Below are 23,973 nucleotides of genomic sequence, written 5' to 3' on the forward strand. Positions count from 1 at the left end.
TGTCATTAGTCTAGTGTAAATCAGTGTGAGATTTTGCGAAGAGACAGATGGCCAAGAGCCGTTTGAACTGTTCAGACACAGGGTTGGAGAGTTACTATACCATTACGTATATGTTGTCTTCAGTCCTAAGGTCATATGAACTGAGGTGATAGAATAGACCAAGTGTCTTTGTGGCTAGACTGCTGCCCTGGCACTTGGGACGTTGTGAAGTGATAGGACTGCAGACATTAGGAGCTTTGTGTCCACGGGGCTCTAAGGTACCACAGGCTTTTTGGGGTTGTATGGGCCATTCTTTTACAGCTGTTACTTTGATGATGCTTGATTTGATAGCCCCTTTAGAGCTATAGGCATGGGGAGATCCACAGAAGGGAGCCTTGTAGATTTGGAAACTAAGCCAGTTTCTCAGACCTACCCACTAAGGCATAGATGATACATCGCTGGACAGCGTAGGATGAAAGCAGCACGCCCATCTGGGGCCTCCCGTATCTGGCCTGGTAGCTAATGTTCATGGTGGGCACATCCGTGCAGGATACCAGGTCATACAGCAGAACTTAGTCGGGTGGAGCAAACAATTGAAAATATGTTGCAGAAAGCTAATTCGGTCAAAGCAGATGTACATTGTAACTTTCCTCCCAACATTTTGGGTGACCGGATGCAGGTAGCCCTGCAAATGTTGAAGTCCTGATCTTCTCAGGTAGTCTCCGTCTGGGCAAGTTGATGCTTGTGCCTTAGGCATGTAATAAACTTTGTGTGTTCTGTTTTGTTGTTCTTGTTGCTTAAAAAGCACTCTTCTTGTGGGTTGTGGTTTTGGGTGAGTCGTGTGGAAGTGTGTATGTATGGAAGCCAGAGGTCAACTTCACAAGTCATTTCCTATCAGCTGCTCCTCTTAGTTTTTGAGATAGGATCTCTTAGTGGAACTCAGAGCTCAATGGTTCAACCAAAATGGCCGCCCAGCCAGTGAGCCTTGGGCATTTTTCTGTCTTTTCTTTCCTGGTGCTGGGATTAAAAATAGAAACTGCCATGCTCAGCTTTTTACATGTGTTTGGGGATTAAATTCAGGTCCTCATTATTTCACAGCAAGAACTTCATTGACCAAGCTATCCTCCCATCCCCATCATGTGCTCACTTAACCGCTCTCCTGTTAATCCATTTCGCCCTCCTAGACCATGTGCTAAGGCTGCTGTCTGCTTATATTTATGGTAGGAGCCCTACTCTGCCATGCACAGGCGGTGCATAGTCAACAGCTAGAGGAGCTAGAGACTGGGTACCGAGCTCCCTGCCTTTCAGGTCATGACGAGAAAGACCAGAGTCTGCACTCTCACATCACCACACATGCTGTGCCCAAAGCACCATGGTGCCATGTGGGAAGGAGCACCTGCTTCCTCAGGGTGCTAAGCTGAAACTCAGAAGGGTGAGGACACAGGGCAGCTGGGAGTGCTGAGCCTTACTCTGAGCCGGGTGTTGTGCCTGTGTGAGAGGTGCTGTTGACCTATCAGCAGGTACTCAATGAGTGACATCATGTACAGTCTAGTATGACCTCGGGTAGGTGAAACCATCCACTCAGGTGCTCAGGCTTGCTTTCCACATCCTTCATTGGCTGTCACACACCTGCTATTGCTTCTATAATGAAATAATAATATAATGTAAATTATATTATTATGTTATAGTATAATTAATATACCATTTATAATACATAATATATGTTATACAACTTATTATTATTTTGAGACAGAGTTTGGCCTTTTAGCAGGGCCTTGAACTTGGGGTCCAAAGGGCTGGGATTGTAAGCCTCAGGGCCATGCTCTGCTCGATTGGGGTTGGCTCTGCTTCCGGTACATTTTAAATGGTTGCTTTGGTTTAGGGGCTGTACCCTAACCTTCCTGCTCCTCTCATTTTACTACCTGCAGTATATTTCGTGGACTTCTATATGGGTTATGATTTGGGAAAACCTTCATTCTGGCTGAATAAGTTGACTGTTGACTACACTTTAGGATGTCATTTACCTTGGCCCCAAATTCTAGGGTTGTGCCTTATTTGTATCTCTGTGCATTGGCTACAGAAAAGTCAAATTGTGCCTTACCATGGTTAAAATTTTTTTTTAGATATATGTTTTAAAAAGGCTTTTATTTTATAATCTGGCCAAGTTTCTGATAACAATAGATAGTCAATATCTTTGCTGACAGCGAACCATTTCCTTTCAGGAACTAATGCCTTGGGACCCTCCCTACTACAGTGGTGTGATTCGTGCAGAGAGGTAAGCTTCTCCAGAAAGGCCCCTGTGAGAGGAAGATGGGAGTTCTATGCACTAAGCACTTTGCACATTAGTAATAGAGCCGCTCGGGTCCTACGTCACACACATGCCTTCCCTGAGACATGCCTCTCCCTGATGACAGAGCTGTGCTTGCTTTAGCAGATCATCCCTTCATCTGTGTCTGCTTCAGTGCAATATTCCATCATGAGTCTGCCTTAGCCTTTTTACCTGTGTCCACCTCAGGAAAACACCCCTTCACATGTTTGCCCCAGCCAAACACCATCCAACACAAATGACTTTCCAAAGAACCCTGAAGTTTCCACTTCACATGGGGCTGTTTTACTTTATGTTAAGTACTTCAGATGCCCCTAAAGAAGGAAAACAACCTGTTCAGAGTAGTGGAGAATCAGCGAGTGTTAGGTCTGCCCAGGAGTGACGTGGGGAAGACTGCAGTGGGAGGAAGGACTGTGACTTAATCAGCTTTTTCAGTTAGGTTCTTCAGAGAATGAAGTCTTTCAAGTATGCAAAAGATATATGAACTACATGAAGAGATGAGAAAAACATCCAAAATAGTTTTGTTTGAAATGAAAACTTAGTTTTGAATAGGCAGAAGTACATTTGCATGGTTTAAAATGTTAGAACAAAGATGTTCATTAAGAAATGTTGAGCCCTGCCCTTCCCTGACCACCAGAGGCCATTTTCTAGAGTTGTTCAATCTGCCCTGTCAGAGGTTGAGTTTTGTTCTTCATGCTTGGGTAGGCATGGTGTCTTTTCCTGCCAGCAGCCAGCCTCAGGGCCCTGGGTGTGTGCTGGTTGGTGCTTGGCAGTGAGATGTCTTCAGGAGGCACAGTTTACTATTGTTTACTCCCTGCCAGGCCTCAAAAATCCCAAATGCAGTCACATAGTGAAATAAATGTGTTTTATACTTATTACTGTAAATCACCGGAAAATTACTCAGACAACACGGGACTGTCACAGAAGGTCTTCTATTTAGTGTGTGAAATCTTATTTTTGGTGGTGGAGACATAGTGACCTTGGTAGTTTAAAATTTTTAAAAATGAAACTCTTATGAAATTATATTTCAAAATTCAAAATGAACAGAAAAGGATAGTGTAAGTACCTGCCTAACATTCACCTTTTGGGTACAGTGAGTGTCAAGTTGTACTGCGTTTGTTTCCTCTGTTCTCGTTTAATTTCTGTTTGCAGTTTTGTCCTTCCTCCCTTCCTTGTCCCACTGCATTAGCTACACACTTGCTAGTCAGTCTTAGATTGTTCCTCTTCTCCCTCTCGTGCTCACTCCTCTGAAGACGACACGGACGTCTTATGGAACTTGAACATCCTTCCCTAATGCTAATCTGTCATCTGACGCCTGGCCTACAGTGGTGTTTCCTCAGAGCGTGCACGATCAGCTTTCTGTCACTAACAACATATCTGAGAGTGGTTCTCTGAGGAAGAGAGGTTTGGGTTTGCTCCCAGTTTTGGAGGCTTCAGTGTCTGGTCCATGGGCCTCCTTGTCTTGGAGCCTGTTGCTAGGCAGTGCAGCATGGTGCAGGGCACATAGTGGAAGGGCTGCTTACTTCACAGCAGTCGGGAGGCAGATAGAGTCAGAAGAGGTGGGAGTTGTTGTTGTAAAATTATGTTCAAGGCTGTCTTTTTCCCTCTCTACATCCGGCACCGCAGTGCCCCAAGGTATCTGGTAGATACCTTGCCAGAACCACACATCCCAATTTCGTGGCTGCCCAGTGTCTCTGCTGCTACACACTCTCTTAAACTTAAATTGCTACAAGAAAGAACACACAACACAATAACCTCTGATCCAATGGATAAGATATAATTGCCCACCTAAACATACAAAGCCCTGTACACATCCATCTCTTAAGAATATTCATAACAACCTGTAAATACACAGAGTGGAATCGTAACATCCGCCTCCATGTTCTCTCCATGGCTTCTCTTGCAGTCTCCTCTGGTCTCCCCATCTCCTTTCCTTCCAGTCTCCTCCTCTTCCCTCAGACTTTTCTCCCGCCCATCCTTCCTTCTCGTCCAATGACAGGCCTCATTCCAACTTGTACCTGCCTTCACCTATGTGACAATCCTACATAGTGTTCTATTCAGTGGCATACTCTCAAGGAACTAGCTTCCTTCCACTGGGCCCCCATCCTAAAGATTCCACTGTTTCCCAGTAGCACAGGGTCTGGGAGCCCAAGCCTTTGGTGGCAGTCAGAATCTATAATGTCTTAGTTTGGAGTTTATTGCTGTAAAGAGACACCATGGTCATAGCAACTCTTTTTTTTTTTTTTTAAGATTTATTTATTTCATGTATGTGAGTGCACTGTCACTGTCTTCAGGCACACCAGAAGAGGGCATTGGATCCCATTACAGATGGTTGTGAGTCACCGTATGGTTGAATTCAGGACCTCTGGAAGAGCAGGCAGTGCTCTTAACCACTGAGCCATCTCACCAGACCCTCATGGCAACTCTTATAAAGGAAAACATTTAATTGGGGCTGGATTATAGGTTCAAAGGTTTAGTCCATTATTGTCATGGTGAGAAGCATGGTAGCGAGCAGACATGGTGCTGGAGAAGGAGCTGAGAGTTCTACATCTTGATCTGCAGGCAGCAGGAAGGGACTGTGTGTACCACACTGGGTGTAGCTTGAGCATAGGAGGTCTCAAAGCCACTCGCACAGTGACACACCTCCTCCAACAAGGCCACACCTCCTAATAGTGCCACTCCTATTAACAAGCATTCAAACACATGAGTCTGTAGAGGCCATTCCTACTCAAACCACCACATGCATGGTGACAGCACCAACTCTGTGTTTCACCTCTTAGTTTGTGAGAACTGTGATCCAGGCAAGGCCTGCACGTTCTAGTTGTTGATCCCCACCCCTTAGTTTTACTCAAGGGTAGTGCTTCCCCTTGCATCCCATCGGCTGTTGTTGCAGAGAACATGCCATTTGTCTTGCCCGTGGCTTTATGCATTTGTTCCATTATGCATTGCACTGGTTCCTCTCTTGAAGTCATTCCTACAGGCTGCGTGCTGTTTGTAAGGACCCAGTGTTAAATGCTTCCCGCAGTGCCATGTCATAGCAGAGGACGTGCGTTGGTTGGCCGATGCCCCCCTTCCACTGGTCTCCCTAAGAGTGTATGCCCACTGGTGACTGCATCCTGGGGAGCGTCAGGGTGTCTTACCTAGAAAGCATGCAGCCTGCTGGTTCCAGAAGCCTGGGAGCAGCTGCTTCCCCTACATGCCACATGACCTCACAGTCTTTGATGGGCTTTGTGTGAAGCAGTTCTTTTTTTTCAATTGCCAACTTCAAAATAAGGATTTAATAGCCTCCTATGTCACGACCTATAAGTATTTTTTAGCTCTCTTCTAAATTCAGGGAATCTGTTGATTCAAACCGTTTGTGTTTATTATAGTCATTGTTAGGAGGGTACCATATTGGGCAACTGCACTGAGACGTTTTACTACCTTTTACCCCGTCCCCCCATTGTTCTCATTATTTAAACTGGATGGCTTTGTAGTTATTTTGGAAATTTTGGATAGTCTCATTTATTTTTCACCCCCCCCATCTGTCTGTCCTTCTTTCCCCCCACAAGTCAGAGTCTCGCTGTATAACTCATGTTTGCCTCACACAACGCGTGCCCGCCTTGCTTCTGCCTCCAGAATGCACCTCCGAGTCCTGCCATTGTTCCCGTTCAGTGATGCTTCCCTCAGTGATCCAAGTCGGTGAGCCCTCTAAGACGGCCCTCGTTCCTGTCGCCGTGTTTCTAATTTCTAGCGTATTCCTTTGATTCTGGAGTTCCTTCTTCCACATGCATTACCCGTCTGTTCTGGTGACCCTCTCTCCTTTCTCCTTTAGAGATCTTAAGGTGTCACTCCTAAGTGTTTCACAGCCCTGTCTGTTCATGTCCGCATTCCTGCTATGTCTGAGACGGGTTTGTCTCTCCTCACCACCGCTGGCAATAAACAGTAACAGAGGTAAACACTATTGCAAACGAAGCTTTTTGTTCTGCAGAAAGGAACAATAGCACAGAGAAAAGGCAGAGGCAGCTGGTGTGGCGATGGCCTTTATAGTCCCCCCACACAAGTGATTCCTGGCCTCTCCTTCTGGAAGCCGGGACTTGTCTTCTCTCTAGATTGCCCATCTTACTCCTTTAGAGCAAAATGCTGCCATATCTGATGAATAATTGGGGGCTTCACACTGCCCCTTTTCTGATGGGGACTCGGTCACATGGTGGACTGCCTGAAACTCTTCTGCTCTCAGATGTGAGACAAGCAGGCACCAAGCCCCCAGCCTGGGTGCCTTCTGCTTATGTGCAACTCTGATGAAGTCCAAGCACGTCTCAGATGGGTCTTGGCAACCTCTGTACTACACTCCAACAGCAGCATTCAGTTAGTCAGTATAGAAAGATGGTGTTCAGCCACATCTCAGGGAGTCCCAGCCCTAGATTGGGCACTCTGTTGCTTTGGGCCCTGAATAACAGCATTTGGCTTTGGGTATTGGGTAACAGCCACTGAGCTTGATGGCTTGTGCCCTTGAGGTGACCCCAGTGTTCTCAGCCTCTCCCTACTTGCTAGGGTGGGTCTGGAGGCTGAATGATGCTTGGTTTGGGTATTTCTACATCAGTTCCAACCCTCAACTCCCTGGACTTTTGGTTAGGTTTTGGTTAAGTAGTTTCTTTTAAGGGGAAGTCCATAGTAAGAACAGAATGTTCTGGCAATATTTCAGAATGGTTCCTTTTCTTCTACTGACTACTGGCAGGAGAGATTTTTCTCTACCTTAAATTTGGGGATTGTCGGGATCCTGGAACTCATGCAAGTGTGGGGTGTTGTACACAATGAGGGAGTTGTGGCCTTCTGCCTGTCATTCCAGTTTTGAGGGAGGCGGTTTGCTGTATGACCTGGATGCTACTGGGTCCTGCTGCTGTCCCATTTGTTCCCATTGCTCTTGCTGTTAGAGGGAGTGGTGACTTCTGGGTCCCTTGAGCATCTGACCAGCAGCCTGGAGCTTCCTTTCCGCCATGTATTCCAAGTCGTGTGCATTCCTCTCTAGTTGATGGGAGCTCTATCGGTGCTGTCTCCCCCCACCTCTTCCTCTGAAAGTCCTGGGATCTGCCCTTGATCAGATGGTGATCACTTGGCTGTGTCCTCTGCAGGAACCTTCCCCCACAGTGCAGCAACACTCCTTTGTTGGCCCTGAAGACTGCTCTCAAGTTGTGTCTTTAAATTGTGCATTACTGTCCTCCCATGGTCACAACCTTTTTTCTTCTCCAGCATGCAGGGCAAACTCACCTTTTCTTAGCACAGTTATGTGTATCCTAGACAGGCTGGTTCTTATTCCTTCCCCACGTCCTGTCTCTCTTAAAATACCTAATTCACCAGTCATTATCATCAGTTGTTTATGGGTAAGAAGAAAAGAATACAACAAAAGAGACAATAACAAACGCAGTCCTTACATGTAGGAAACAAGTGGAATTCTGAGTGACTGTGCACTGTTTGGCATGGGCACAGCCGTGCCATGGACCTGTGCCTCAGCCCTGTGGGAGTGGCAAAGCCTTCCCCAGGTGCAGCTCAAAGGGATGGCAACTGTGTGTGCAGAAAATCCTACCATAGCCTTCTCCCCTAGGATATTAATGGCCTGAACACTGCTCCCCTACAGATACTGCTCCTGCTGAGATTAACTAAACTGTCTCCTTGTCCAACTGTCTACAATAATCCTGCCTCCTTGTTTGTCTGGATATCATAACCCAACTCCTCATTCTGACATATGCAATAACCCTGTGCCCTGTTCACCTGTATGTAGTAAACACACTGGGCTTTCAACGTGCTGTGGCCTCTCCACCAGGGAGCTCATAGCACCCAACTCCGGCTTTTCTGTGTCCGTATGTCTGTCCTTTCTTCATCCCCTCACTGCCCCAGTGAGGGTTCCAGGATCCAAGCCACGTAACAATGAGACTCATAAGTTTTAAAAATCAGTCACATCTCTGCTCTCACCTCCCCACATGCTTCCTGCTGCTATCGATTGAATTGCTGGGTGAAGATCCAGACACTATAGACTGCCAACTGTGCCCCTTCCTGTGCATCCTTCTTTGTTACTCTGGTCCTAAGTATAGATGACAGTTAGCTTTCTGGAAGCCAACAGAAGTAGCACTGCTGACCCCTTCTTCCCTCTCTTAGGTATAATATTGAGCCCAGTTTATATTGTCCATTCTTATCCCTTGGAGCTTGCATGGAAGGCCTGAATGTCCTATTTAACAGACTGTTGGGCGTCACCTTATATGCAGAACAGCCCTTCAAAGGAGAGGTGTGGTGTATTGATGTCCGGAAGCTGGTAAGCCTCCCCCTGCTAAGGCAGCACCTAGGGCCCCAGGGCCCTGTTAGTGGGTCCCCAGCAGTGTCTCCTTTGACCTGCTTGTTTCCTGACAGGGCACCCCAGCTCATTTCTCCTTCATTAAAAGTTCAAGCATCGCTTCCTCCGATCTAGGACCTTGCACAGAGGACCCGAGTGTGGGACAAGAGAGTTAGTTCTCCAAAGCAGGCATTGTCAGGAAACCTGATAAAGCGCTGATTCCATTTACACACTTGGAGTGGTCGTGAATTCTAGCTGCTAGAAAGTCTGTGGTTGCTCATACAATGGCAGTGTCCTGGCCCTTTTTAGTTCCCACAGGTATTGCCCCTAATTTTTCAGGCTTTTTCATGTGTTTGCAGAGGTCTTTGCATCAGACATTAATTTTATCCTGCATCAGACATTAATTTTATCCTCTGTCTGATTTATTTGACTTTGATGACAACTTGAAGCCTGGAGTTTTGCCTTTCTCCTATTTAAGGCCCACTTTTACTTGGGATATGAATATTTTAATCTTTCCTCAGAAGGTTGTGACTTTCTCGACCCTATATTAATCTGTCCCCAGGGCTTCATGGAGCAGTGCCATTTATTTCTTCTGCATACTTGCTGGGCTTGCTACACTCGGTACCCAGTCATGCCTGCTGCCTTGGTACCTTTGGCCATGCATAGAGCATGGGCTAGGTATGAAGCAGGCCAAGCTAGGAGAGCACTCTATCTCTGTTGCTGTTCACAAAATAGCCTGTCATGTTACTAACTTCCCAAATGTACAGGTTGGGGAAAAATCAGGATGTAATTTAAAAAAAAAAAAAAAAAGCCAGTGACAGATACAGGAGTCAGCCTTGGTCTTCTCTCTGGGACAGCACCAGGCCATGGTGCTCATTGCTGTCTCTTTTGGTGCCTTAAAAGAAAATTGGTGCCCAAGAGGTACTTTGCGGGTGCTTGCTGAGGGAGGGAGACGGAGAGGAAGGGAGGGAATAAATATACTTGCTTCAAAGTTGAGAACAGCAAATTGTAATCACCAAGTTCAGAAAAACAAGGCAAGAAGGAGCTGAATGACTGTGTAGAGAACAGAGCTGCATTTCATCAGTTCTGGATTCAAGGGCATGTATGTGTATATTGTGTAAGACAGGGAAGGAAATAACTTACCACGAAAATTGTCAAGCCAGCCTTTCTTCCCAAATCTTTTGGGTGTTTTGTGAGGAGCCTTCTGTGAAGAGCTGTGATTTGTGTAGTTAATATTGAGGGAGGGCAGATATGACACAGGACCCAAAGGAAACACAGGATTTCCAAGTCCCAGGCTCCAGAAGTGGAGCAAATAGGTGAATATCTTGTGAAAATTAGGATATATTAAAAAAAATTAGGAAAAAAGTAATTAAAATGGCTATGGCTATGACTGTGGGTGTTTAATATACAGAATCTTGTGGTTTTCTGCTTTGTTTTGTGTTTTTAAGTTTTTGATGGGGTCACGGGTCACTGACCATTAAATTTGAACTTGTATTCTAGGCTGTTGTTCATGAATCTGAAGGGTTGCTGGGCTACATTTACTGTGATTTTTTCCAGCGAGCAAACAAGCCACAGCAGGTAAGCCTTCCTCCCATACAGTAGGGTTCTCTAAATTTACTCTTTTTTTTCTTTTTTTTCCGGAGCTGGGGACCGAACCCAAGGCCTTGCGCTTGCTAGGCAAGCGCTCTGCCACTGAGCTAAATCCCCAACCCCCAGTAGGGTTCTCTAGAAGTGGCTGGCAGTTTATCAGTATGAATGTGAACTTAACATGTCATTTTTACAGTTCCATAATACTTAAAGGCACCAAAGATTTTCTAAATATGTAAATGTGACGATAGGAGAGAATTTGAAAGTAGATCATGAGAGGAACTGCATGGATCAGTATTAACTAACTATGGATCAGTATTAACTATGGACCAGTATTAACTAACTATGGATCAGTATTAACTAACTATGGATCAGTGTTAACTAACTATGGATCAGTATTAACTAACTATGGATCAGTATTAACTAACTAACTATGGATCAGTATTAACTAACTATGGATCAGTATTAACTAACTATGGATCAGTGTTAACTAACTATGGATCAGTATTAGCTAACTATGGATCAATGTTAACTAACTATGGATCAGTATTAACTAACTATGGATCAGTATTAACTAACTATGGATCAGTGTTAACTAACTATGGATCAGTATTAACTAACTATGGATCAGTATTAACTAACTATGGATCAGTATTAACTAACTATGGATCAGTATTAACTAACTATGGATCAGTATTAACTAACTAACTATGGATCAGTATTAACTAACTATGGATCAGTATTAACTAACTATGGATCAGTGTTAACTAACTATGGATCAGTATTAGCTAACTATGGATCAATGTTAACTAACTATGGATCAGTATTAACTAACTATGGATCAGTATTAACTAACTATGGATCAGTATCAACCACTCGGATTTGGAATGTGATATTAACTAATTATACCGGGTAACAGTTTACAAGCTCTTATTTTTGAAAGCCAGCACATAAGTGCTTTATATATTCACACCTTTTAATGTTTACCCCAGTCTTTTGAATTAGGCTTTAATACAGTGAGGTTATGCACTTGCTCAGGACATAGGTAGAGGTCTTAGGCCTTCACCCTAAACATTCTGTCTAGAGCCCCAGCTCAACCCCTTTCCATGACAGACAGTTGTCCTACTTAGCATCTCAATTGAGTAATTGTCTTCTTTACCTGGTTCATCTGTGACATGTCTGTGAGGGATTGTCTTGACTGTTAATTGATATAGGTGGTCGCAGCCCACTGCCATTGGCACTGTCCCCAGCCAGGTGGTCCTGGGGTGTATCAGAAAGCAAGCACTGTTACTTCATAGGTTTTTTCCTTCAGTTCCTGCTTGGATTGCTGTCCTGATTTCTCTGAGTGATATTCACACCTGGAAGTGTGAGCCAAAGAAACCCTTTCTCCCACAAGTTACTGGGTCCATGGATGATGTTCCGCTACCAGTAGCTCATGGCAGACTGGCTTCTTCCCTTCTGCTGCATACTGCATTTGCACACAGATGTACTAAATACTTTTAGTATTTTCATGCAATGGGAAGTACCTTGACTTCAGGTTAGCAATTATAATGGGGGGGGGGGGATGACAACGACCCTGTGCCTGGCATTTAATAGTGATCCGAAGTTTCCAAGGTGAACAGAAGTGAGCGAGCATAGGGGATATGCTCAGCTTGGGGGTCACAGGTCGCATTCTACATTCTGCAGGTCAGGCTTGTAGAGACAGATTGCTTTCTTTGGTGATTTGGCTAACGGAAGTCAAACAGAGGACCCAAAGACAGGTCAACATCTCTGGGTCCCAGCTTCTCCCTCTTTCCTCAGCGGGTGGCAGTTTAAGGATTCTCAGCCTGGGCTCTGACACTTGTCTGGGCTCAGATCTGGGAGGCAACACGTCCAGCTTGGGTGCAGCAACTCGATGTCTTGAAGACTTAGTTTCAGTTGTCTTTTCTCGTGTCGTTGTGGAGGAGTGACAGTCTGTCTGCTCCAGACTCTGCTAATATAATTCAGGCCATGGCTGCTCAGGAACAAGGATGGCAGACTGGAAGACTTTCTGCTGGTTGCCTGACACCAGGGCCATCAGGACCTTTTCCCACTCGCTGTTAACATTAGAGTGTGGTCTCAGCTCTTCATACCGTTGTTCGCAACCCTGTGCGCATCAGGTCAAGCCATGTTTTTGGAGTATCTGAATAAAATCCATCAATACATTTTTAGTGGCTTAAAAATTAAAACTTTAGAAAACAAGGAAGTGGACATAGAGGATAGAAGTAGAGCATGTTAGACGCCTGAACTCATGCATTTCCATAGAGTTTTCTATCTAGACTTGTTCTCTAGAGTGTCTAACACCTTGTCTCTGTATTTCCCTCAAAGGATTGCCACTTCACCATCCGAGGGGGCAGATTAAAGGAAGATGGCAGCTATCAGCTCCCAGTTGTGGTTCTCATGCTGAATCTCCCTCATGCTTCCAGGGATTTCCCTACCTTATTAACTCCTGGGATGATGGAAAATCTCTTCCATGAAATGGGGCATGCCATGCACTCAATGCTCGGACGAACTCGGTACCAGCATGTCACTGGTAAGGAAGGCTTGCTTTAGGAATCTGTGGTCATTTCTAGTGTGGCCTTTGCTGTCTAAGGTCTTTCATCTCAGGTGGCCTCATCGTGTCACTGCTGCACACTAGGTCCTTTCATATTCTCTCTTGATGGTAGGAAATCTCAGGTGTCAATCTTGAATTTGTGCCCGTTTATATTTTGTGACAGCACAGGGGACTTACACTTGTGTGTGTGAAGAGAGTACGTATCTGTCTCCTTAGTCCCTGGCACAGTTACTGAGTGAAATTTTTTCCATTTAAAATAAAACTCTATTTTTTTTTTTACAAAATAAAATTTCTTAAAAGTGTGGTAGTTTTAAATGTACTACTTCTATACAATATTGTTATTATGCTTTATGAATTTTTAATGATGCCTGATTACATTCAGGATTTTATTCTTACCTTTCTTGTCTCTAAGGTGCTGTTTTTGTTTTTCTAATTTTTTTGAGACAAGATCTCTAGTAACCCACACTGGCTTTAAACTCACTGTTATAACTCAGGCTGGCCTTAAACTCACTGGATAATGTAAGAGTAACCTTTATTTGCCACATGTAATTGTTATCTCACAGGCTTACTAATGAATAAATTCACCGTTTCTAGCTCTTTCTGAACATTGGCTGGTTCAACTCAGCTGTTCTGGCCCAAATTCCTGTTCAATCTGCTTCTCTTGGCTTCTGACTGAATTGCTCTGCTTGACCTCAGACTAACTCTGTCAATGTATTCTAATCTTCTGACTCCTTATTCTCTAGCTCATTCTGTTTTCACTTGCAACTTGTCTCTGTAAAAACGTACTGATAAAAACTCTCTCTCTCTCCCTCCCTCCCTCCCTCCCTCTCTCTCTGTCTCTCTCTCTCTCCCTCTCTGTCTTTCTGTCTGTCTGTCTTTCTGTGTGTGTGTGTGTGTGTGTGTGTGTGTGTGTGTGTGTGTATGCATCTGTGTTTCTGTATGCTGTTCTCTTAAGTTGCCTCTCTTCCCTGTGCCGTTCTTATGAGAGTTGGGTGTATCCTATCTCTGACTCATTCAAACTTTTCTCTGATTCATTACTTTGTCTGCCCCTCAATTGGATGTCACTTTCAAACATGGCTGCTTCCACTAACCTTACCTTCATTGTTTGGGGTTAAAGGTGTGTACTAAGGGAGTGATTATATTCCAGCAAGAGGGATTAAAGGTATGTCATTATAGCTGGATTACACAGACCCAAAATGCCTTTGGATGTGAGACCTTATCAGAGCAGCCATGTTGCTAGATTAAAATTTCTCTGCAGTATTACTCAGGCTGGACTTGAACTCACTGTATAATTCAGGCTGGTCTTGAACACCTGATCATCCTTCCCCCCACCTCCCAGGTACTGGGATCACAGGTGTGCACCACCACACCTGGCTGTACTTTGTCTGAAGTCCTCAGTTCACTACCATTAGCATTTGATCACTTCCAGATAAGGTGTTAGCATCCACTGCTCATTAACTAACTCTGAATACACAGAACTTGGGCAAGAGAATGATGTTTGATGAGACTGTGGGTGGGTTGACTGGAACAATAGCGTATCTACAGGAGGTTCTTAGAGACTTGTTGCCTCAAGGAACTTTGAATTTAAAATATTGATTTTTCTTACCAAAGATTGACTCTGTTACAAAGAGCAGTATGTAGCTTAAGTAAAGTCCTTTGAAAACAAATGAAGGCTAAAAGCATTTGGAAATGGAAGTCAGTGAACTAAATACAAATGCCGTACTGGTTGTAAGAGGGTTCTAATTTATATTTCATGTCAAGCCAGCACAGCAGAAGACAAGCTATGTGGAGAGGGTGTGAGCTGTCACTTTGTAAGGCATTTCAGCAGCTGTGCAAATATTTTTTTTTACTCTTAATATAAAGAAAAATATGTAGGATTATAATAAACTTTTCTGCAAATATGTACAATAATTTTATAGAGTAAATTATTGGTTCAGTGAATTAAAACTTATCATAGTTCATCAGAAGTACAAACAAGTTTTAAAACGCATATAATATGAAAGACAAACATGTTGATTTAACTCTTACCTAATTTTTTCCTCTTCTCTTCAGGGACCAGGTGCCCTACTGACTTTGCTGAAGTTCCGTCTATTCTGATGGAGTATTTTTCAAATGATTACCGAGTAGTCAGCCAGTTTGCCAAGCATTATCAGACTGGTCAGGTAGGAACAACTAATGGAGGCTAATCACCCCTGATCCCGAAATTTTAAATTCAAACCTTTAAACACTGACATGTACCACAAGCAGAAAATCACAGACCTGACTTCACACGACAGGTCATAGTCAAAACATAATACACAAAACAAAATGCCACCTCGAGTGGCCTGCAGGTGTATGTGTAACACAACATGTCCGTGAAAGAGTGAATTCCCATTAAGAGTTGGTTCTTATTCCTATGCTGTGTTAGCTGTGTATGCACAGATATCCCCAAACCTGAAAAAGCTAAAAATCTGAACTAGTTCTGGTCTCAGGCATTTTGGGTAAGGGGTTCTTATGTGTGGTACCGTATTGTGCACTGGGTCACCATGATTGGCGCTACTTATGGCCTGCCGAATACCGCTCAACTTTCTGTGTTTATTTCTTTTGTTGTCGTAGACACTACCTCTCAAGCAAGCTATCATATCATATTTTTCATCCATGGTCATATGCAGGAAAATAGCTGCCTGTATCTGATGCCCAATAATCTTCTTCTCTGTCCCCATCTTTACCCTATAAGGAAATGGTCTCCACTTTGCCCTGCTGGGTCCCCGGCCAGGCATCCAACTTGTCTCGCTATAAAGGGCTTCACTTGTGCACATCTGTTCTCTTCGTTTGAGTTGCTTTCTTAACAACTTTTTTATCTAAATATGTGAAAGAAGTCTGAAAATCCCTTAATTCAAAGTTTTTTTTCCTATCTATGTGTGTGTGACACATTACAATTTTAAACACTTCCAGATTGAAATGAAAGTTATAGTTCAGTAGTTCTCTGTGAGTATAACCAATGGTATGCTGGCATTTTTGATTTGTTTTGTTTTGTTTGTCCTGTGGTGCTGGGGATCTAGCCCCCAGGTTCCCACATGCTAGCTAGCTACGTGTTCTGCTACTGAGCGACATCCTCACCCAGCTGTCCCATGCTCATTGGAAAATATACTCTTGCCTTCTGGAACCATTTCCCCTTGTTTTACATTGCTGTTTGCATCTCTAGGCCCTAGACTTTTGCCTCGTACGGGGTTGGGGCAGAAGAGTAAAACTTAAAGATGTTAAGTGAAAGGATTAATCAAACTAGGAGAAAACATGAACCAAATTAGGACTGAACCCCATCTTTACTTCCCTCTCTTTCTGACTATCCCCAGACATGTAATATGATTTTGCTGTCTTTTGGAGTTTGATTCCATGTTCATCAACTCTAGAATAGTAGATGTGTTTCAAGGTAGTCTTGAATCTGAGTGAGTCTGAATTATAGTCTATTTCAGTTTTTAAAACGGCCAAGTTAAATGAACTATTGTGAAGGTTGTTGGGGATAGTCAATGGTCTTGCACACATAACCCTGCAAAAGTCCCGCAACCACCCCTAGCTTCATGTTGGTGTTTGGCAGTCGCAGGACTTTGGTAATTGCTTATTGTATGAGGCCTACAGAGTAGAGCCAGATGCCCCATCCCCAAGATAACAGGGAAGTCCAAGTCAGGCTGCCTTACGGTGCAGGGAGTGGCTGAAGAGGAAGTAGGAAGCTCCCAGCCCGCTCTCAGTAGCCATATCCACTTTCCTAAAACACACTAGTACCAGTTGAGGGCATCATAAGGAGGTGAAGTTCATAGAAAGTTCCTACTGAGTTTATGTTTCATGCCAGTCTCCACATCTCAGTCACAAGTAAAGTCAGGCATTGTCCCAAGGCTCTTGCCTTCAGTTCCTGAGGCCAAGATGAGATCGGCCATTTTGGCTAGAAGGAAAAGCCTCCAAGAGGTCAGGAAAGTCCTGGAAAGCCCAGAACACCTCCCTAGGAAGTGAGGTGTGCTCAGCGTCTTCCTTTTCTTGCTCTCACTGCCCTTAGTCACTGATTCCTAAGTGGCAGGGCACGCCATCCCAGCTGTGGTAAACATTTTAAAATGAGCCCAGGAGTAGGACATTGGTTAGGGCCAGGGTTTCCTTTGTTCTAAGGTGCTATCTCTACCCCACCTTTTCAGAATAGATTTTTTTAATCAGATTTATAATAGAGTTTTAACTCTAACTGAATTGAAGTAGCCAAACTCCTAGGTAGACCAGATAGCTTCCGTACATTCTGCCCATGTCCTATAGTAACCTCCTTTATCTCCAGTTTTTTAGTTCGTAGCTTATATTGGCATTGGTACTCAAACAACCTTTCTTGGAACAGGGCAGTTCCCCTTCCTCCAGTGTCCTGCCACCTAAGGGACAGTTAGGGCATTGTGCTCTGTCTTACCTGTAAGTTGTGGTAACTGTTCCACATGGTCTCTGCTACTGTAGCTTAACAATAAGCTTAACACCAGTGGATCAGTCGTCTTCAATCTGCTTCTCAAAAATTTTGTCTATTCTTGGGTGCTTGTGTGCTTTCCTAGCTATTTTAGAATCAAATTGCTTTTTTAAAAAAGTATAAGAATTCTGTATTTCTACGTGTATACCAGTATATATGCTTTATCTGTGCCATATACCAATGTCAGGATTGAGTCTTCAGATCATGAGGAAGGCATAGCTCACTATTTATCAGGTTTCTTAAAAGTCATGGAATAAAGTTTTCATGTTTTCTTTCTAAGGCCTTGATCCACATTTGCCAGACTTGTTTCTGAAAGCTTCTCCTTTCATACTGTTGTAAATATCCTCATCGACCTTGGGCAAGTCGTGGGTTCCAGGAACCTGCCGGTAGACTTGGACCGGAGTCTGCCCCATTATTTCTGCGGAGAGTGCTTTGTTCTCTTTCCAGTCCCCATAGCTTGCGTTTGTTTCTTTTTTTCTTGTCTCATTCTGCCCTCAGTAGAAGCTGCTGTGAATGTGATGTGCCTTAGTCCTGATGGAGGCTTTTGTTTGCTTGCTTTTGTCCAGCCTGGTTTTTAAAGAAACGGTTCTACTGTTTTATCATGAAGGAAGATGCTTATTATGGGCTTGGTAGAGATGCCAGGAAAAGCAAATGTCTTCTAACTTTTAGCTTACATAGTTTTGTTTATTTTTTTTTTAATGGTTGCTGTGTTCTACCAGATTTTTTCACCACATCTCTCGAATTGGATAGTGAGTGTCAGTGCTGAGAACTAGCAGTAAGGTACCTTTCAGTTCTAGGATTAAACAACTTTGGTCTTGAGTTCATATTGTTTTTTTTTTTTTTTAATACAGAGATGACTTCTTGGTAGTACTTTGTGAACAGAGGAAACTTGGGTTTGTGGGAGAGATTGGCTTTTGATTTCACTGGTATTGAGTGGAAGCCGTTTTATAAAATGAGGTGGTGAGATGGTTTGTGTTCCTTCCTTTTTCTGTTCTCTACAATGTTTTTTGTTGTTGTTCTTAAGTAAAACTATAGTCATCTGTTTCATAGAACTTTGTCAAGGTTCATCTCTAAAGCCATTTATGATTTACTTTCTCTGTACGAAGATTTTTAGCAAGTGGTTTTGTTTTGTTTTGTTTTTTGTAGTCATTGGACTCCTTGACTAGACTTTCTTTTTAATAAGCTTTGCTAAGTTATAATTTTCTACAAATTTAACCAAGTTCTTAACTTTATTGGCATAGTTATTTAGAGTATTCTTTTATCTTTCATTTTCAGCTTCATCTGTAATTATATTTCTTTCCACTATTGTTTTTCTCATGTTTTCCCTTACTAATCTGTTTTATTAGGATTTTCAAATACCAAGTCTTCTGTTCAGTTTCAGTTCACTGGTATTTTTTGCCTTGTTGTTATTCATTTCTTCCTTTCTTGTTCCATCCACTTCCCTGGTTTCTTTTTCATCATCATCATCGTCATCATCACCACCACCTTCCTCCCCCCCCTTTTAAAGTAAGATCTCATGACATAGCCCTCATTGGCCTTTGAACTCACTATGTACACCAGGATGGCCTTAAAATCATTGAGAGCCACCTGCCTCTGTCTCCCAAGTGCTGGGATTAAAGGCTTTCCTGACTTCTTAAGGTGGCATTTATCTAATTGTTTAAACTTGAGTAATATGTATATTTAGATTTGAATGCCATCTGCTTGAAATTTCATGGTGCATCTGCTCAACTAGTTTCTATAGTTTTATTATAGAATAGCTATGGTATTGTTAACTTCCTTTGATTTTGCTTTTTGGTCCAGGACCTTCTAGAAATATAGCTGAACTGTGCTTTGTTGTCTCATTTGTTTGAATCACAGTTTCCTGGAAGTCAGTATTTAGTCCAGCCATTCTCCTGGGTGTTAGCATACAGGTGTGCACGCCCAGGCCTGGCTGATTTAGTGGGCTGTCTGGTGTGGATTCTTCATAGTTTGTCGGGATTCACTTTGGTAATAGTCTATCTGTGCTGTAGCAGATTATGTGTCTGGGATTTTTGTCCATCTCTTTTGACTTTGCCTTTTAATTCTATTGTTTTGAGCTTTAATAGACAGTGAACTTCTTTCCTACAAAAATTGAGGTGTACGTCTTCCATGGGAGAGAGGGTGGGCTGTGTGCCTGGGTTCAGTGTACTTTTGCTGTCTGTATTTGGATAGCGTGTTATGGATGCATAAGACACCCTTCACCAAAGTTGTCATGCTCATTAAAAAAAAGAAAAACCCAAACATTTACAAATTGAAAACTAATGCATCCAAACCTTCAAATATTGTTAGTCAAATTTAATAATATATGCATGCTGTAATATCACCTAGTGATGACAGATTAGAGAAACACAAAGGGTCCTGTTACATGGAGATATGGACTTGTGTTACTGTTGCTTACTGTCTCTAGGTAGGGAAGTATGGAGCAGGGTCAAGGTCTTTCCTCAGATGCTAACTATGATGATGCTGCTGGCCTTTACTTTCTCCGGGCTTCGTAAAGTTGGATAATTATCATCTTTATGGTTCATATTTAGACTAAAGCCTTTAATGCTGCCCAGTAAACCAGAGTACATTCATGACATGAAAGGGAAGTAGGTAAGTGCTACAGTTTCTCCCCTTTGGGGCTGTAATTATGTCTGACATTGAAGAGGGGAAATCAGCAGTAAATGAGTGCTGGGAGTTGGAGCTAGCTAGAAAGGCCCTGCTTTGGGTACGGAGAGGGTGCCCTGGACGGCTGGAGGGCTGTGAGAAGGTTTCCAACTAGGGAGCTGACAGGGCCTCAGAGATCCAAGTTGCAGAAATTTAAGTTGAAGCCATCGGGCACATGCGTGGTTATAGGATGGATAAGTTAATTAAATATTCAAATAGGGCTTCCTGTTGAACGTCTGGCAAAACCAGGGGCATTTGGGCTGGGTAGTTCAAGATGTATAGCTCCTAAGTTTTAGTCACTTACTTTTTGGTTTTGGTTTGGTTTTGTTTTGTTGTTGTTGTTGTTTTTTTTTTTTTTTTCTATTTCAAAGCTAATTGTTAAATTTGAAATGTCACTACTATGGTGCTGCAGGAGGCACTGTTCATGATGGAGTGCTGGCCTTCTCCAGGTACTGCACATAGTTATTGTCTCTTATGTGCTTCCCTGTGCACTTTCTGGTGCTTTTCTCCTACCTGGGGAAGATCACGTGCATTCTTTGCTGTCTCTCCACTGCTCAGTAGGCTGCCTCAGACATCGTGATAAAGTACAGACGAGGGCAGACCTTGGAGTCTTCCCATCTGTCTGTCTTTGCTCAACCTTTATTCTCGTCCTCTACAATCTCCAGTCACCCAACACAAGGGCAACCTACTGGGGACGAGGACAATATCAGGCCTGAGGAGCTCTAGAAAGAGAGCTTGAAGGCTTTTCCTGAAAGAAACTCTGAAGGATAAAGTTTACCCAATAAATATTGTTTTGAAATAAATTTACACACATATTCTGAAACTACATTCAGTGTAGTATGTCAGGAGTGACATGGAAAAAAAAACTGTGAGTTGCTTCAGTAAGGGTTCAGCTAGATTGACTGTCCTGTCTAAATGCAACACCCCCAGCAGAGGAATATGGATACTATATGTTACCTGAAAATCACAAAATGGAAACATGCCTCTTTACAATGTAAACAAGATCTAGGTAGGGCAGGGCAGGCCTGGTGGTGTTACTCTGTAGTTTGCAGCATGAGACAGTATCCTGGGGGCTAGGGCACATGGTGTGGATATGGCTCTGAAGAGACAGGAGACTGGAGCTCTGGCTACCTGTGGTTTGACAAGGGGCAAGGTACACGCAGACCTCCCTCAGCAGACATCAATCAGAAATGATCACTAACAACAGTGCTGTGGCAAAGGGGCCCTTAGAATCTCCCACATGGGACTCAGTGCTGGTTTGGGAGAGATTAATTCCAAAGTGGGTCTAAGGGGCTGAAAGGGATTCTGAAAAAAGTAAGTTTATACACAGACTATAGTAGTGTACAGGTTAACAGGGGGCTATCTTGTGCACACGCCATTTTTTCCTTAAGGAATTTTATATATTAGAATATCTTCTTTTCTTGGTAGAAATGTACGTCTAATTGATTTATTTATTTCCAAGTCAGTGCTTTGAAACACTTGTATTTTTAAAATGTGCATTGGATGGAAGGAAAGAAGCTCAAAAACTTTCTTAGTTTGGGTTTTCTTGCTGTGAACAGACACCATGACCAAGGCAACTCTTACAAAGGAAACATTTAATTGGGGCCGGCTGACAGGTTCAGAGGTTTAGTCCATTGTCATCTTGTCGGGGTGCAGGCAGACGTGATGCTGGAGAAGGAGCTGAGAGTTCTACATCTTGATCCACAGGCAGCAGAAGGGACTGTGTGTGCCACACCGGGTGTAGCTTGAGCATAGGAGGTCTCAAAGCCACCCCACAGTCACATACTTCTTCCAGCAAGGCCACACCTACTCCAACAAGGCCACACCTCCTCCAGCAAGGCCACACCTACTCCAACAAGGCCACGCCTCCTAATAGTGCCTCTTCCTATGGACCAAAGCATTCAAACACATGAGTCTATGGGGACCAAACCTATTCAAACCACCACAAATACTCTCTGGGAATAGGCATACCCCTGCAACAGTCTTTCTCCTGAAGCCTGGATGACTGGGATCTCCAGCCAAAGAATAAGAGTGAATGTACTGACAGCCTGTGGTGGCTGCCTTCTGCCACCCTGGAGGCGATGGCCAGTCAAGAGCCTGGGAGGTCAGTCGGCACCAGTTCAAGGCTAGGGCCAGGAACAGAGAGCTCCCTGGAATCTATACAACTGAAAGGGTAGATGCAAGGTTAGGTTGCTACCTGTGACTAACACAATTAAAAATATTTTTACTAAGGTTTCAAGAATTTTCTACATGTGTGCAGTGCATTTTAATCACACTCACACACCCCCTACACTCCCAACTCCTCCCAGGACCGTCATCCACCATCTGACCTGCTTTTTCAAGCAACATACAACACAACATACTGTTCGTGGGACATTTCGACTTGAAACTTTTATCAGTATTTAAGATTCTATGTGCACATGTGTACGGGCTTGCACAGAGGTCAGCCTGTGGGAATCAGGTCTCTTTCCCTGTAGTCCAGGGGTCAAGGTCAGGTTTTCAGATTTGGCAGTAGGTGCTTTTGTCTCTGGAGCTGTCTTCCCGGTCCCTAGAATTTAACTTTTCACTATTTTTGTCTCTTTTTTTAGTTTTCCAAAAGAAGTTGTAAATACACTCTTTATCTAAGATAAAATATGTGCCAAGTAGAAATTTATGGTTGTTACCTGGAATGTTGGAATTACGTGATTTGAAGATCAGAATTTTCCGGGTGGTTAGAAATTAAAATGCTTTGAACACTGTAGAGTTTTAGTTTTAAAACAAACTTACAGGGTTTTGGCCAAATGCACTTTAAACGTATTTCTTTCTCTGCACGTTCACGAAGTGTGATGAGTATTTTAAGATAAACCACTTCACAGCTCTTACTCTGTCCAGGTCAGGTTTTGCTCTCAGACCTTCTTGTCTGACTTAGTGAGGAACTTCAGCGTTCAGGCCTTGCTGGGGTCTCTAGGAGGGGTCTGGTCTTCTCATGGGGCTCCTGCAAGTATCCCTCCTTCTAGCCTGCTGCTTAGAGGTATATCTACTGCGTAAACTGTCGGGACTGGGAGAAACACATTTTTATGTGCCTGCCTACCTTCAATTGGGGACTCATCTTTTTCCTACTGACATTTTCCCATATGCTCACCCTGCCACCATTAATTATATGCTAATTGTGTACTTGAATACATAATTATAATCTCTGTGTTTTATATTACCACAATAACACTGTTGGGGAGAACTTGTTGGGACAGTAATTAAAAACAAAAACAAAACCTTGCATGGGAATGGCTTTGTCACTGGACAGCAGGGTGCTCTGATGGTGGGTCATATTTTTAGATGGCACAGCTGCCACCCGCTCCATGTCTTCACCTCCGTCTGATGCAGTTAGCAGTATTGATTCCTGAGGGCAGAAGATGACCCAACAAGACAGCATTTCTTGAGAGGGACCAGCCGCAGTGGAGTAGGGGAGAGATTCTGATCACATAATCTCCAAGTACAGGAGGACGTGGGCTTGTGTGTGGCATAGCGCCAGGTTGGGGAGTATGGTGGAGAAAATATTGCTAAGCAGGAAATGTTAGCTGTATATTCTAGCTAATCAGACCTACAGAATATTTGGTGACTTTGATGGCCAGGAACCACTTGGGGTACTGGTAAGGGGATCTTAAGGATCCAGTCTTCAGTATGGTGGATTCTGGCTGAATTGTCTGCTGTGATTTGAAAATGGATCATGTCCCAAATGTATGTTTGATGGCAGTTTGGTCCCAGTGTAGCAGTGTTGGGGTTACGGAACCTTCATATTACCTCCCTAGAAGAAATGACTATGGTTCCTAGGGACCCTGATTAATTCCTGTGGCTAGTTGGGTAGATTGTTATAAGAGAGCAGACATTTGCCCTGTCTCTCAGTGTGATCTCTTCTGCCTGTCTCTGTGATCTCTTCTACCTGACTCTCCATGTGATCTCTTCTGCCTATCTCTGTGTGATCTCTTCTGCCTGTCTCTGTGTGATCTCTTCTGCCTGTCTCTCCGTGTGATCTCTTCTGCTCATCTCTCCATGTGGTCTCTTCTGTACATGATTCATCATCTGCCAGGAGATTCGAATTA

General features: G+C 43.5%; 1 protein-coding gene across 2 annotated transcripts in view; it reads left to right on the plus strand.

The window, feature by feature from the left end:
• Mipep (mitochondrial intermediate peptidase) overlaps window positions 1-23,973 on the plus strand; it is a 125,466-nt gene that overhangs the window by 28,501 nt on the left and 72,992 nt on the right. For both annotated transcript variants that reach the window (XM_087586646.1, NM_031052.2), the window contains 5 exon segments: window positions 2,202-2,254; window positions 8,438-8,591; window positions 10,110-10,187; window positions 12,543-12,747; window positions 14,821-14,930. In XM_087586646.1, the coding sequence (XP_087442772.1) occupies window positions 2,202-2,254; window positions 8,438-8,591; window positions 10,110-10,187; window positions 12,543-12,747; window positions 14,821-14,930 (600 nt within the window).

The sequence above is a fragment of the Rattus norvegicus genome, chromosome 15, assembly GCF_021556685.1.
Source record: "Rattus norvegicus strain SHRSP/BbbUtx chromosome 15, alternate assembly SHRSP_T2T, whole genome shotgun sequence".
NCBI lineage: Eukaryota > Metazoa > Chordata > Mammalia > Rodentia > Muridae > Rattus > Rattus norvegicus.